Below are 13,960 nucleotides of genomic sequence, written 5' to 3'. Positions count from 1 at the left end.
AGCCCTGGGATTTAACTGAAACACCATCCTCCTTCTCCTGATTATACCAAATTCACCTCATGGCTACTTAAGGCAAGCAGCTAGGCTCCTCGGTGATGAGGATAATTATGCACTGACTTATGGGAATAGAGGAAAAATGAGACCCTTGTTCTCTTGGAGCACTGAGTTTTTACAGTTCGCAGAGTGAGGCAACAAGCTTGGAATATTATGACGTTATTAGGCTGTTACTGTATCAGACTTCCTTCCTCAGCAGGAGCTGCCATCGCGCATAGGATCATATTAATCCTGGCAACAGGAATAAGATAGGACAGGGAATGGAAGAAAATATCACCTGTGCTATTTACAGTATACTCTATACAGCATATTTCAATTTTAATGATAAACTATAAAATTATATAGTTATATTGCCCCAAAAGAGACATAATAAATAGTTACAAATCACATTTGCTAAACTGAACTAGAGAGGGAATGAAGCTAGCCATTATTGAGCAGGAAAACACTTCGTCATTTGAAATAATACATACAATCTGGACTGGTTTCAAACTCAAATTTGCGGCTGTTTGTTCCATATCCAGCTGCAGTCCGGGCTCGGATTTGGAAGACATAGGTGGTATCAGGTTTGAGGCCACTGATGGTAACGTTGGTTCCTCTCGCTCTCAGGATAGTATAACTTGTCTCTTGTTCCTGCTTTGGGAAAAGAAAACTGCTACATTAAAACCCAACATACTCCAAATCAATTAAAGCAACACCGTGTTTACTACAATATTACCCAAGAAGCATTGTCAAGTTTTTTTCAGTACTAACAATTACGAACTAAGTAAACTTTGTGCAGCCATGTGATTTAAATCATCATGGATTTGCAGATGAGCAAGAATCTCAAATCATTAGGGATTCTTTTACCTGGTACTATATATTCTATTTATGAGACATTTTATTTAACATTTTGCTATTGCTTCGCCTATACTATTCACTTGTTCTATTACATGAAAATGACAATAAAAATGTTATTTAAAACCCATAAAACCTAGCATCTTCAACTGCACCAAATTAGAAGCTAATTTAAGTCCATTTAGAATCTTTAGTGCCTTGCAGCCCTACAGCTTTGGCTCAGCCTTTACTGCTATATGTTTTACATGGCATTTTTTACCTTTATAGCAATAAGAATAATACTCAAGAACTTTACCTTAGTTTTACACACAGGTTAATAGAACTATATAGCACTTAAACTCTGGACCTGAGCTTGCAGCCCTCTCTCATGCCAAAACACCCTAAAGTCAGTGGAGGTTTTGCCTGAGTGAGGTCTGGGCTGTAAGAATCAGAGAGGTCAATGTATCTGCTTTTTTCCCATCTGCCAAAGAATAATGTGTAATATCCATACTATGTATAGATATATATATTTGTGTGTATGCACATACATATACACACACAAAAAGCACCGTCAGAAAAAAAAATAAAAACCACTAATCTCTGTATTAGTGTTTTATATATTTATTTTTCTGACTGTGTTTTGTATGTAAAAATAGACAACTTAGCAAGTTTGGGCACAAGGTTTTATACCTTGCAAAAAGTTAATTCTGCTAAGAAAATGACTCAGACCCACCTGTAACCACATAGTCCAATGATTTAAACACTTGCTGCTTTATAGTGTTTGTAGTTCTAAGACTGTGCTGTGCTAAAATGGTGTTTTTGGCTTCCTAAAATGGCAGCTGGTTCCCGCCTCAGGAAAAGCCTGGACAGAAACTATACATGCGGGGAGCTGTGAGGAACTCAACTGCTTTCGATCACAGAGGTTCATGTGAAACTCCTATTTTTTGTTTGTTTGTTTGTTTCAAAAGTTGATTTATTGCTTGGAAGACTTCAAACTCTGGAGCGGCGAACAGCAGAGGCTAACAGCGGGAGTTTGCCTGGGAGTTCGCGTGGGGAGAGCGCACTGAGGCTTTCATCTGCAGGTTTCTCCGAGTAGTTCCTGCAACAGTTGAGGAAGCTCCTAAGAGGACGGTGATATGGAAGGTGAGCGATCAGCTGTTGTAACCTGCACAGGTTGTGCCATGTTTGTCTTTCTTCCGCAGGACAGAAGCGACTTTGTCTGTACAAAGTGCAAGCTGGTCTCCATACTGGAGGAGAAGGTTCGAGGGCTGGAGAAACAAGTATCGACTCTGCGTTGCATAAGGGAAAATGAAGATTTCCTGGACAGACGTCAGGAGATGCTTCTACGGCCACAATGTTCTGAAGATTCAGAGCAGGCGGAGCAGGGACAAGGATTGTGAGGAGGTTTGGCAGCATGTGACCTCCAGAAGAAGAAAGAGGAGCGTCCATGCACCAGCAATGGAGATACAGGTGAGGAATCGTTTCCATGTTCTCTCTACAGGTGCTAATGCGGAGAGTGGACTAGATGGCCCATCTGAGGGAAGGGAGCAGAAGGAGACTCCACCGATTGGAAGGCAAAAGATGCACTGTCCTAGGGATGGGGGTTCCACGACCACCACTCCCAAGAGGAGGAGGAGGGGGGTGGTGGTCGGGGACTCCCTCCTCAGGGGGACTGAGTCATCTATCTGCCGCCCTGACCAGGAAAACCGAGAGGTCTGCTGCTTGCCAGGAGCTAGGATACACGATGTGACGGAGAGACTGCCGAGACTCATCAAGCCCTCAGATCGCTACCCCTTCCTGCTTCTCCACGTGGGCACCAATGATACTGCCAAGAATGACCTTGAGCGGATCACTGCAGACTACGTGGCTCTGGGAAGAAGGATAAAGGAGTTTGAGGCGCAAGTGGTGTTCTCGTCCATCCTCCCTGTGCAAGGAAAAGGCCGGGGTAGAGACCGTCGAATCGTGGAAGTCAACGAATGGCTACGCAGGTGGTGTCGGAGAGAAGGCTTTGGATTCTTCGACCATGGGATGGTGTTCCAAGAAGAAGGAGTGCTAGGCAGAGATGGGCTCCACCTAACGAAGAGAGGGAAGAGCATCTTCGCCAGCAGGCTGGCTAACCTAGTGAGGAGGGCTTTAAACTAGGTTCACCGGGGGAAGGAGACCAAAGCCCTGAGGTAAGTGGGGAAATGGGATCCTGGGAGGAAGCACAAGCAGGAGAGCGCAAGAGGGGAGGACTCCTGTCTCATGCTGAGAAAGAGGGACGATCATTGAGTTATCTTAAGTGCCTATACACAAATGCAAGAAGCCTGGGAAACAAGCAGGGAGAACTGGAAGTCCTGGCACAGTCAGGGAACTATGATGTGATTGGAATAACAGAGACTTGGTGGGACAACTCACATGACTGGAGTACTGTCATGGATGGATATAAACTGTTCAGGAAGGACAGGCAGGGCAGAAAAGGTGGGGGAGTTGCGTTGTATGTAAGAGAGGAGTATGACTGCTCAGAGCTCCGGTATGATACTGCAGAAAAACCTGAGAGTCTCTGGATAAAGTTGAGAAGTGGGAGCAACAAGGGTGATGTTGTGGTTGGAGTCTGCTATAGACCACCAGACCAGGGGGATGAGGTGGACGAGGCTTTCTTCTGGCAACTAGCAGAAATTGCTAGATCACAGGCCCTGGTTCTCATGGGAGACTTTAATCACCCTGATATCTGCTGGGAGAGCAATACAGCGGTGCACAGGCAATCCAGGAAATTTTTGGAAAGTGTAGGGGACAATTTCCTGGTGCAAGTGCTGGAGGAACCAACTAGGGGCAAAGCTTTTCTTGACCTGCTGCTCACAAACAGGGAAGAACTAGTAGGGGAAGCAAAAGTGGATGGGAACCTGGGAGGCAGTGACCATGAGATGGTCGAGTTCAGGATCCTGACACAAGGAAGAAAGGAGAGCAGCAGAATACGGACCCTGGACTTCAGAAAAGCAGACTTTGACTCCCTCAGGGAACAGATGGGCAGGATCCCCTGGGAGAATAACATGAAGGGCAAAGGGGTCCAGGAGAGCTGGCTGTATTTTAAAGAATCCTTATTGAGGTTGCAGGAACAAACCATCCCGATGTGTAGAAAGAATAGTAAATATGGCAGGCGACCAGCTTGGCTAAACAGTGAAATCCTTGCTGATCTTAAATGCAAAAAAGAGGCTTATAAGAAGTGGAAGATTGGACAAATGACCAGGGAGGAGTATAAAAATATTGCTCAGGCGTGCAGGAGTGAAATCAGGAAGGCCAAATCACACTTGGAGTTGCAGTTAGCAAGAGATGTTAAGAGTAACAAGAAGGGTTTCTTCAGGTATGTTAGCAACAAGAAGAAAATCAAGGAAAGTGTGGGCCCCTTACTGAATGAGGGAGGCAACCTAGTGACAGAGGATGTGGAAAAAGCTAATGTACTCAATGATTTTTTGCCTCTGTCTTCACGCACAAGGTCAGCTCCCAGATTGCTGCACTGGGCAGTACAGCATGGGGAGAAGGTAACCAACCCTCTGTGGAGAAAGAAGTGGTTCAGGACTATTTAGAAAAACTGGACGTGCACAAGTCCATGGGGCCGGATGCGCTACATCCGAGGGTGCTAAAAGAGTTGGCAGGTGAGATTGCAGAGCCATTAGCCATTATTTTTGAAAACTCATGGCGATCGGGGGAGGTCCCAGATGACTGGAAAAAGGCTAATGTAGTGCCCATCTTTAAAAAAGGGAAGAAGGAGGATCCGGGGAACTACAGGCCAGTCAGCCTCACCTCAGTCCCTGGAAAAATCATGGAGCAGGTCCTCAAGGAATCAATTATGAAACATTTAGAGGAGAGGAAAGTGATCAGGAACAGTCAGCATGGATTCATGAAGGGGAAGTCGTGCCTGACTAACCTAATTGCCTTCTATGATGAGATAACTGGCTCTGTGGATGAGGGGAAAGCAGTGGATGTGTTATTTCTTGACTTTAGCAAAGCTTTTGATACGGTTTCCCACAGTATTCTAGCCACCAAGTTAAAGAAGTATGGGCTGGATGAATGGACTGTAAGGTGGATAGAAAGCTGGCTAGATCGTCGGGCTCAACGGGTAGTGATCAATGGCTCCATGTCTAGTTGGCAGCCGGTTTCAAGTGGAGTGCCCCAAGGGTCGGTCCTGGGGCCGGTTTTGTTTAATATCTTTATTAATGATCTGGAGGATGGTGTGGACTGCACTCTCAGCAAGTTTGCAGATGACACTAAACTAGGAGGCGTGGTAGATACACTAGAGGGTAGGGATCGGATACAGAGGGACCTAGACAAATTAGAGGATTGGGCAGAAAAAAACCTGATGAGGTTCAACAAGGACAAGTGCAGAGTCCTGCACTTAGGACGGAAGAATCCCATGCACTGCTACAGACTAGGGACCGAATGGCTAGGTAGCAGTTCTGCTGAAAAGGACCTAGGGGTCACAGTGGACGAGAAGCTGGATATGAGTCAACAGTGTGCTCTTGTTGCCAAGAAGGCTAACGGCATTTTAGGCTGTATAAGTAGGGGCATTGCCAGCAGATCGAGGAACGTGATCGTTCCCCTTTATTCGACATTGGTGAGGCCTCATCTGGAATACTGTGTCCAGTTTTGGGCCCCACACTACAAGAAGGATGTGGAAAAATTGGAAAGAGTCCAGCGGAGGGCAACTAAAATGATTAGGGGTCTGGAGCACATGACTTATGAGGAGAGGCTGAGAGAACTGGGATTGTTTAGTCTCCAGAAGAGAAGAATGAGGGGGGATTTGATAGCAGCCTTCAACTACCTGAAGGGGGGTTCCAAAGAGGATGGAGCTCGGCTGTTCTCAGTGGTGGCAGATGACAGAACAAGGAGCAATGGTCTCAAGTTGCAGTGGGGGAGGTCCAGGTTGGATATCAGGAAAAACTATTTCACTAGGAGGGTGGTGAAACACTGGAATGCGTTACCTAGGGAGGTGGTGGAGTCTCCTTCCTTGGAGGTTTTTAAGGCCCGGCTTGACAAAGCCCTGGCTGGGATGATTTAGCTGGGAATTGGTCCTGCTTTGAGCAGGGGGTTGGACTAGATGACCTCTTGAGGTCCCTTCCAACTCTGATATTCTATGATTCTATGATTCTATGAAACTCAAAGCAAAACTCTGCTGGGTTCACTGAGTTTTGCCAGCTGAACTGAATTTCAAGTGTGTGTTGAGAGTAGGCACACTCACCTAGCTTTGCATTTACTGTAAAGTTTCACAGAGCATTAACATGAGTTTGGAAGGTACTACATATACCCATGAAAGTACTAAATTGAATACTGAAGTATTGATACTGAGCTTGGAAACTACCCTACATACTCTCAGGGCCAAGACATGCTTATTTTACTCATGTGACTACTTCTATTAACTAGGGCTGCCTTAGAGCATATTTACATGACTTTGTAAATCCAGGTCTGTGGGCAGGGCCGGCTTTAGGCCAATTCCACCAATTCCCCGGAATCGGGCCCCGCGCTTAAGAGGGCACCGCGCCCAGTGGCAGGGCTGCCCAGAGTGGGGGGCAAGTGGCAGAGAATCCCTTCCCTGGCTAGAGGCACCTTTTTAATTTTTACTCACCCGGCAGCACTCCAGGTCTTTGGCAGCAGGTCCTTCACTCGCTCCGGATCTTTGGGGGCACTTTGGCGGCGGGTCCTTCAGTGCCGCCGAAGACCCGGAGTGAGTGAAGGACCCACCGCCAAAGACTAGGAGTGCGGCCTGGTGAGTACAAGCCCCACGTGGTTTTTTTACATGTTTTTTTTTTTTTTTTTTTTTTAAGTCATCCCTGTCGGGGCCCCATCTAAACTGTTTGAATCGGGCCCCGCACTTCCTAAAGCCGGCCCTGTCTGTGGGACCCGAGTTTGTGGTCTTGCCGTTTCCAAGCCCACGCTTGAGCGTCCACACCGCATTTGAAATCTGGTTTTACATTTGCTGGGCCCAGGTCTCAGAGTTGTACAAATGTCCATACTGCATTATACAGACCTACCTGAGGTCTGCAGCTTGAGCTGCGTCCACACTGCAAAATGTCAGGGCTTGGACCCGAGTCACAGTGGGACATGGCCTCCAATCCACCCTCTACCCCCTACCTCCCTAGGACCTGAGTAAAACGGATTTGTGTGGACCGAAGGGGGGTTGGATTCAAACCTGAGTGTGAGCCCGGGCTTAATGTGAAGTGTAGACACACCTTTAGAGACTCAAATCCCAATTCACAAAAGTACTGAAGCATGTACCAAACATTAAGCACGTGAGTGATCTAATTGACATCAATAAGTATACTCACATAAAAGTAGGCACACATTTAAGTACCTTCCAGAATCAGGGTCTTAAATAGGACTCCTTGTGAGTGCTAATTGGACTAGATTTATCCCTGAAAAATTATCTACAAAAGCCGCTCTCATGGTTCATTTGATTTCAGACTAAGAATGAAAAAGAAATCGGCAATTCATTTTATCTGGAACTTCTGCCCCTCTCAACAAAATAAAGCTTTTAATTAAATGTTTTAATATACAGTATGATATGTGTATATATAGTTTGAATGGATAGTCAGTTTTATCTGACTAAGTTATTTCTACGCAATGCAAATTTTTCCTTATGCATCCAGGCACCCTAGAAGAGAACACATGGTCATGGCTGTATCCATTAATACCACTCAATGCTACTCGGTAAATAAATGTTCAAAACTGTGATATGGTGGATATCATAGTATCTTAGTTTATGGTAAACTGCATAAGACATATGTTTTATATGTCAATTTGTATGTTAATAGTAATCAAATCAGCATAACACCACACACAAGCCTTGGTTTATCTTCCATGGGGGAGGAACTTCAGGAGATATTGCACACTATTCACCACAAGCAGCAAGTATATACAAGAAGAAAAGAGAGTGTTTGCCAGGCAGAACTTTAACCAAACACTCAGTTTGTTGATGAATTAAAAACTTGACCCGCAAAGTGTTTCTACATAAGCATTTCCTCATAGTATACTAGATACCATCTTTAATGGCGAGAAAATCCTGCTGCTGTTAGTTTTTCATGTGCAATGAAAATTGGGCAATTTTAATCTATATTTTATTGAAGGTACTTCAGCTAAGTTTAACATTTATAGTGGCAACATTAGTAAGAGTGAAGACTATGTTCTTTTTTCATATACATAGTCTTTATACTGTATTAGAAGGAATGTTTTATGTAACTCTTGTGGGTAGCACACATAAGGAACAAAAAGGAGTTGAAACCTCTTCAAAAGCAATATATAAATGCAATAATATCCCCCTTCATCCAGAATCTAAATTGTACACTAATATGACAACACTTAGAAAATTCACATCACATAGCTGACCTAGCCCCAAAAATGTGAGAACTGGAATTTGAATGCAACTTAAATCCAACTGTCTATAGCTTGCTCTCTACCCTCAAGTATCAGGCGGTAGCCATGTTAGTCTGTATCTACAAAAACAACAAGGAGTCTGGTGGCACCTTAAAGACTAACAGATTTATTTGGGCATAAGCTTTCGTGAGTAAAAACCTCACTTCGAAAGCTTATGCCCAAATAAATCTGTTAGTCTTTAAGGTGCCACCAGACTCCTTGTTGTTTCTCTACCCTCAAGATCACAAACAGCTTTCTTTTTCTTTATCTTTTCTTTTATTAAATTAATCTGCTGCACAAATGGCAACATCACTGTTGGGGGCACATCTATCTTAACCGAGTGAAACTGCTATTAAAACCTAGTTGCCATATATATCAATGGTACTTCTGGGTACATTTTCAAAACAGCTTGTGCAAGTCATTATGACTAGCCACTGTGTAACATGTACATAGATTTATCCATAGGGGAAAAGTTGCAAATTTTCTCCCCAAATAATTTTAATAACCAGACCGTTGGTTTGGAAGATATCAATATATGCCCAGGTTCTATATATTTGTACATCAAAATAGGGCACCCTTAAGACCTAGAGTAGCAAACTTTTAATAAAAGTGAGTAGACATATTGATTCAGAAGATCTATTTGCATGAATGAGTAATTGTGAGAGTAAGGATTTGCAGGATTGGGCCTTTAGGCCACAATTCAGCAAAGAATTTAAGCATGTGCTTAATGTTAAGCTCATGCATCTTTCCACTGATTACAATGGGACTACTCACATGCTTAAAGTCAAGCACATGCTTAAGTGCTTTGCGGAACTGGGGCTTTATTTTGTACTACTCCCATAGCTGTGTTGGTTTTACAATGTCAATAATGGGGGGAAAGTGGTAAAAATTCACTTTTAACACTTGTTTAGGCAGCTTGCCAAGAGCTAAGTATTTGTACAGATAAGCCCTTTGTTCAATTCACTTGATTTAAACTAATTCAGAATAAGGTACTCTTATTCTGGAATAAGAGTGTCCACACATGAAGTTAATCAGGAAGAGTTATTCAGATTTAAATCCACACCCTTCTTTATTCCAGATAAATTTGCATGTGTAGACAAGCCCTGAGACTTCATTATCTTTACAAAATATATGATGTACCGGCAAACCACTTAAAATATAATACTATTGTCAAAATAAATCAAAGTACATTTAGTGGTGCACTTCCCTAGTTTTATTTTCTTCCTTTGCATGTATTCATTTATTCACTAATTAGCAAAATTCAGTCATTCACAATGGGTCTCCCAGTCTTTACAGTGCATTACTGGAGTGATGTAAATTGTAAACAAGACACTAAACAGAGAGATCTAATTCCTCTCAATTCACTTTTTTGCAAATATTGTTTATGCTGCACTGAAACACCAGCTCATTAATACAAGCTTATTTGAAACATAATATATTTAAGTAAATACAATGGAGAAGAAAAAGGCTGCTTTACATTTCACCTGTTTTAATCTCTACACTAATTTTGGAGCATTCTGACACGAATTTAATGCACAACACTACTTACCAGCTTTTTTCAGATTCTCATCATATTCTCCCTATTATTATTAAATTGAACAGTGTCAATATTTAGTTGCCACTGCAAGTGAGTGAATGGGTGCAGCCTACCAGTTTTAGTGAAGGGAAGAAGAAATTATTTCATTACACACACCTCCCCTTCAATCCTTTCCTCCCACCTTTTCGTAGTACTTGACCTCGTAGTCCAAGATGATGCCGTTAGGCTGCTCGGGTTCTTGCCAAGACAGAGAGACACTATTTCGGGATGTCCGGTCTTTCCTAATTATTGTGATGGGGGATGGGGCTGTAAGGAGAGGAAGGTAGGGGAGAGAAAAAAAAACAAATGGAGTTTATCACTGTTCTAATCCTTGGCAAGGAGGTATTGTTTCCATTTAAAAGACTCCTGAGTATAGGCCTGGCCCTGTATCAACACTCAGCAGCTGGATTATAGTCTTGGTACACATGTCTTGAAGCATACTGGCTTGAAGGAAAGTGAGCTGAGACTTTCTGTTACTGGTGGACTAGTGGCAAGACAGCAGATGTTTTCAATCCGCTACTAGAATGTAAGCAATAAAATACATCTGATATATTAAAAAAAAAAAAAAAACCAAAATAATGGTACTACCTATTTGTTATAATGTTGCAGCATTATTATTACCAGGCTCCGCAGATCATTGATAACGTTTTCATATGCAAGGATATAACAGGACTGGAATACATTACGTACAAGGAGTCTCATGGCATCCATAGTTAATAATAATCAGCAGCATATTGCGGAATACATCCTTTTTTATGAGAGTATTTAGTAAGGATTCCCCTGATGCAAATTGTTCCCACATACATCGCATTTCCTTTACAGTGTTTCTTTTAAAATAAAAAATCTAAAATGCAAAGTACATGTGATTAAACTTACACTGCCAGTAATTTTATTTCTGAGATACATTAATCACAAGTATGGATGACAAGCTATGGCATGCCACCCACTAATCCACTATCCAAAACCTGGAAGTACTAGAGGTCTGGCAGTAAAAATCCTGATCTCATGAGATTTCCAACATAAAGAATTTCAATTAAGCTTCAGACCACCATTTTTTGGATGTTTTTCCAAACCAGTGCTGAAATCCTGGACTCTTGAAATCTAAGGCAAAGCTTCCATTTACTTCACTGGATCCATTCTTTCAAAGATTGGCCATCATCAGTTAGGAGAGGTAACTCAGCAACTATGATATTTTTGCTGTTGGTAGATTTGTTAGTTTCAGCTATTATCTATCCCCAAGTATTAGCATAATGCTGTTATGGTTGGATTTCCAGTGCTGCAGGAGAACTTCTAAATGCCAGACAAATTGTTCTCATAAAAATTAAATAAATAAACCATCCCCCCCCCTTTCTAATCATACTTGATTTTGCTAACATTGAAAAAATATATCCACCCCAGCCAAATGTATGTACTCTATATTCTGTATTTTTATATTCAACCCCGTTCTTTGCAATATACTCCCTAACAACATTTGCATTTCAGAAATACTCTCTCTTCATTCAAATCTAAGTAAACCTTTATCTTGCAGCAATTAACTATTAATGAATCTGGAGTTTTGGAGGGTGGGGTGGGGTGGGGGGTTTTATCTTAATTTTACTTACATTGACCAGAGCTACAAGCTCATTGTGCTTGTTGAAAAGCATTAAGTGAGGTATATAGGATTGGTTTGTAATGTATATCCTTGAGTAATTCCACACTTTCATAAGTATAGGCCACTGCTAGAGGCAAAGTATCAGTGTGATTAGCCTTTTGGACTGTTGTAGTATAGCAAGTGCTATGTTAAGTCAACCCCTCCTGCTTGCTGCTTTTATGCCCTTGTAAGTCATTTTTATGCCCTTCTAATTAATGATATTTGTCATTTTTGTATTTGAACAGAATATCAAGCCCAGTACCCCATCTGGTAACGTTTCCCATTAAGTTAACACTCACAAAAATTAATAGTTAATAAATGATTAACAGAAATGGCTTTTCTCTGATAAATTATCTTAAGATTTACTATAATGTTTTGTTGAGACAGACCTAAATAATCATAAGTGCTGTGTTAAAGCTTTCTTATAACAGTGTGTTAGTTATTTTAAACTTATTTATACGTCTCTGTGGATGTTACAAGTAACACATCTCACATCAGTTTATTAGAAAAGCATTTGCTATGCATTTATCAATAGCAATTTACATTTATACAGCTCCTCTCTATCCTATGGATCCTGAAGAACCTTAGAAACTATATACACATAGCAGTTAACTGGTATGTGCACTGGTACTTGTGTGGAATAGATAGGAGGGGAAATTTTAATCATAGCAAAAATATTGTTAGACAAACTTCTTTGACGGGGTGGCAGGCCTTGTGGATGGGGGGAGGTGGTGGATGTGGTGTATCTTGACTTTAATAAGGTTTTTGATACTGTCTTGCATGACCTTCTCATAAACAAACTAGGGAAATACAACCTAGATGGAGTTACTATAAGGTGGGTGCATAACTGGTTGGAAAATCGTTCCCAGTTATCAGTGGTTCACAGTCATGCTGGAAGGGCATAATGAGTGGGATCCTGCAGGGATCGGTTCTGGGTCCGGTTCTGTTCATTATCTTCATCAGTTATTTAGACAATGACAGAGTACACCTATAAAGTTTGCAGATGATACCAAGCTGGGAGGGGTTGCAAGTGCTTTGGAGGATAGGATTAAAATTCAAAATGATCTGGACAAACTGGAGAAATGGTCTAAAGTAAATAGGATGAAATTCAATAAGGACAAATGCAAAGTACTCCACTTAGGAATGAACAATCGGATGCACACATACAAAATGGGAAATGATTGTCTAGGAAGTAGTACTGCAGAAAGGGAACTGGGGGTCACAGTGGATCACAAGCTAAATATGAGTCAACAGTGTAACGCTGTTGCAAAAAAAGCAAACATCATTCCGGAATGTATTAGCAGGAGTATAGTAAGCAAGACACGAGAAGTAATTATTTCGTTCTACTCCATGCTGATTAGGCCTCATCTGCAGTATTGTGTCCAGTTCTGGGAGCCACATTTCAGGAAAGATGTGGACAAACTGGAGAAAGTCCAGAGAAGAGCAATAAAAATGATCAAAGGGCTAGAAAACATGACCTATGAGGGAAGATTGAAAAAATTGGGTTTGTTTAGTCTGGAGAAGAGAAGACTGAGAGGGGATATGATAACAGTTTTCAAGTACATAAAAGGTTGTTACAAGGAGGAGGGAGAAAAATGTTTTTTTTTTTAACCTCTGAGGATAGGACAAGAAGCAATGGGCTTAAAGCAAGGGTAGTTTAGGTTGGACATTAGGAAAAACTTCCTGTCAGAGTGGTTAAGCCCTGGAATAAATTGCCTAGGGAGGTTGTGGAATCTCCATCATTGGGGATTTTTAAGAGCATGTTGGACAAACACCTGTCAGAGATGGTCTCAATAATTTAGTCCTGCCTTGAGTGCAGGGGACTGGATTAGATGACCTATCGAGGTCCCTTCCAGTTCTATGATTCTATGGATCTTTAATGTCCACACAAAGAACTGGTCTCATCTGAAACATTCAACCCACAGCATATTACTTAACTACAGCTGGCTATCCCAGGATCTTGAACCTAACCTGCCAAGAAAACCAGGAATTTGAAACCTGATGTTTAAACTACTAATCTGCCCCCTCTAAAAGGGCTGCAAATGTTATTTCATTAAAATAAATATATATATATATATATATATATATTAACCTCCAGCTCCTGCAGAAACAGCTTATCTAGTTTGGGAAAGGGTTATTTGTTTTTAAATGATAAACTGAATTCTCCATGTTTTGGGGCAGAGAGAAGTTTAAAGAATAATAAAGAGCAATTTACTTTCCAAAGAAATGTTCTGTCCATTTTCCATATAATCTTGGCATGGGGTTTCCAGTCTGTTCTTGGAAATAGGGGACGAGTTTAAACTTCTTAGGTCCTTATTCAGGAAATCATCCCTATTCAGGATACCACTTGAGCACATGCTTACGTCAACTCTAGTTAATGGGACTTAAACACATATTTAAAGTGAGAAGAGTCAGTCAAAGGTAATTGACAGTATAAACTATTTTAAAAAAGAATGAGATCAGACTTTAGGTTCTTCAAATAACCATAAGAAGGTAGAGATTGA

General features: G+C 41.6%; 1 protein-coding gene across 3 annotated transcripts in view; it reads right to left on the bottom strand.

Annotated features, from left to right (window-relative positions):
- The window catches only part of EPHA3 (EPH receptor A3), a 318,256-nt gene that overhangs the window by 72,393 nt on the left and 231,903 nt on the right, over positions 1-13,960 (bottom strand). For 2 of the 3 annotated variants that reach the window (XM_034791240.1, XM_034791261.1), the window contains exons 6-7: positions 9,969-10,093; positions 525-687 (exon numbers count right to left, since the gene is read on the bottom strand). In XM_034791240.1, the coding sequence (XP_034647131.1) occupies positions 525-687; positions 9,969-10,093 (288 nt within the window). The remainder of the gene's footprint in view (positions 1-524; positions 688-9,968; positions 10,094-13,960) is intronic. The other variant, XM_034791250.1, reaches the window with a different exon arrangement.

The sequence above is a fragment of the Trachemys scripta genome, chromosome 1, assembly GCF_013100865.1.
Source record: "Trachemys scripta elegans isolate TJP31775 chromosome 1, CAS_Tse_1.0, whole genome shotgun sequence".
Taxonomy (NCBI): Eukaryota; Metazoa; Chordata; order Testudines; family Emydidae; genus Trachemys; species Trachemys scripta.
Note: the sequence above shows the minus strand (reverse complement) of the source record. Positions and strands in the feature narration are given on the sequence as shown.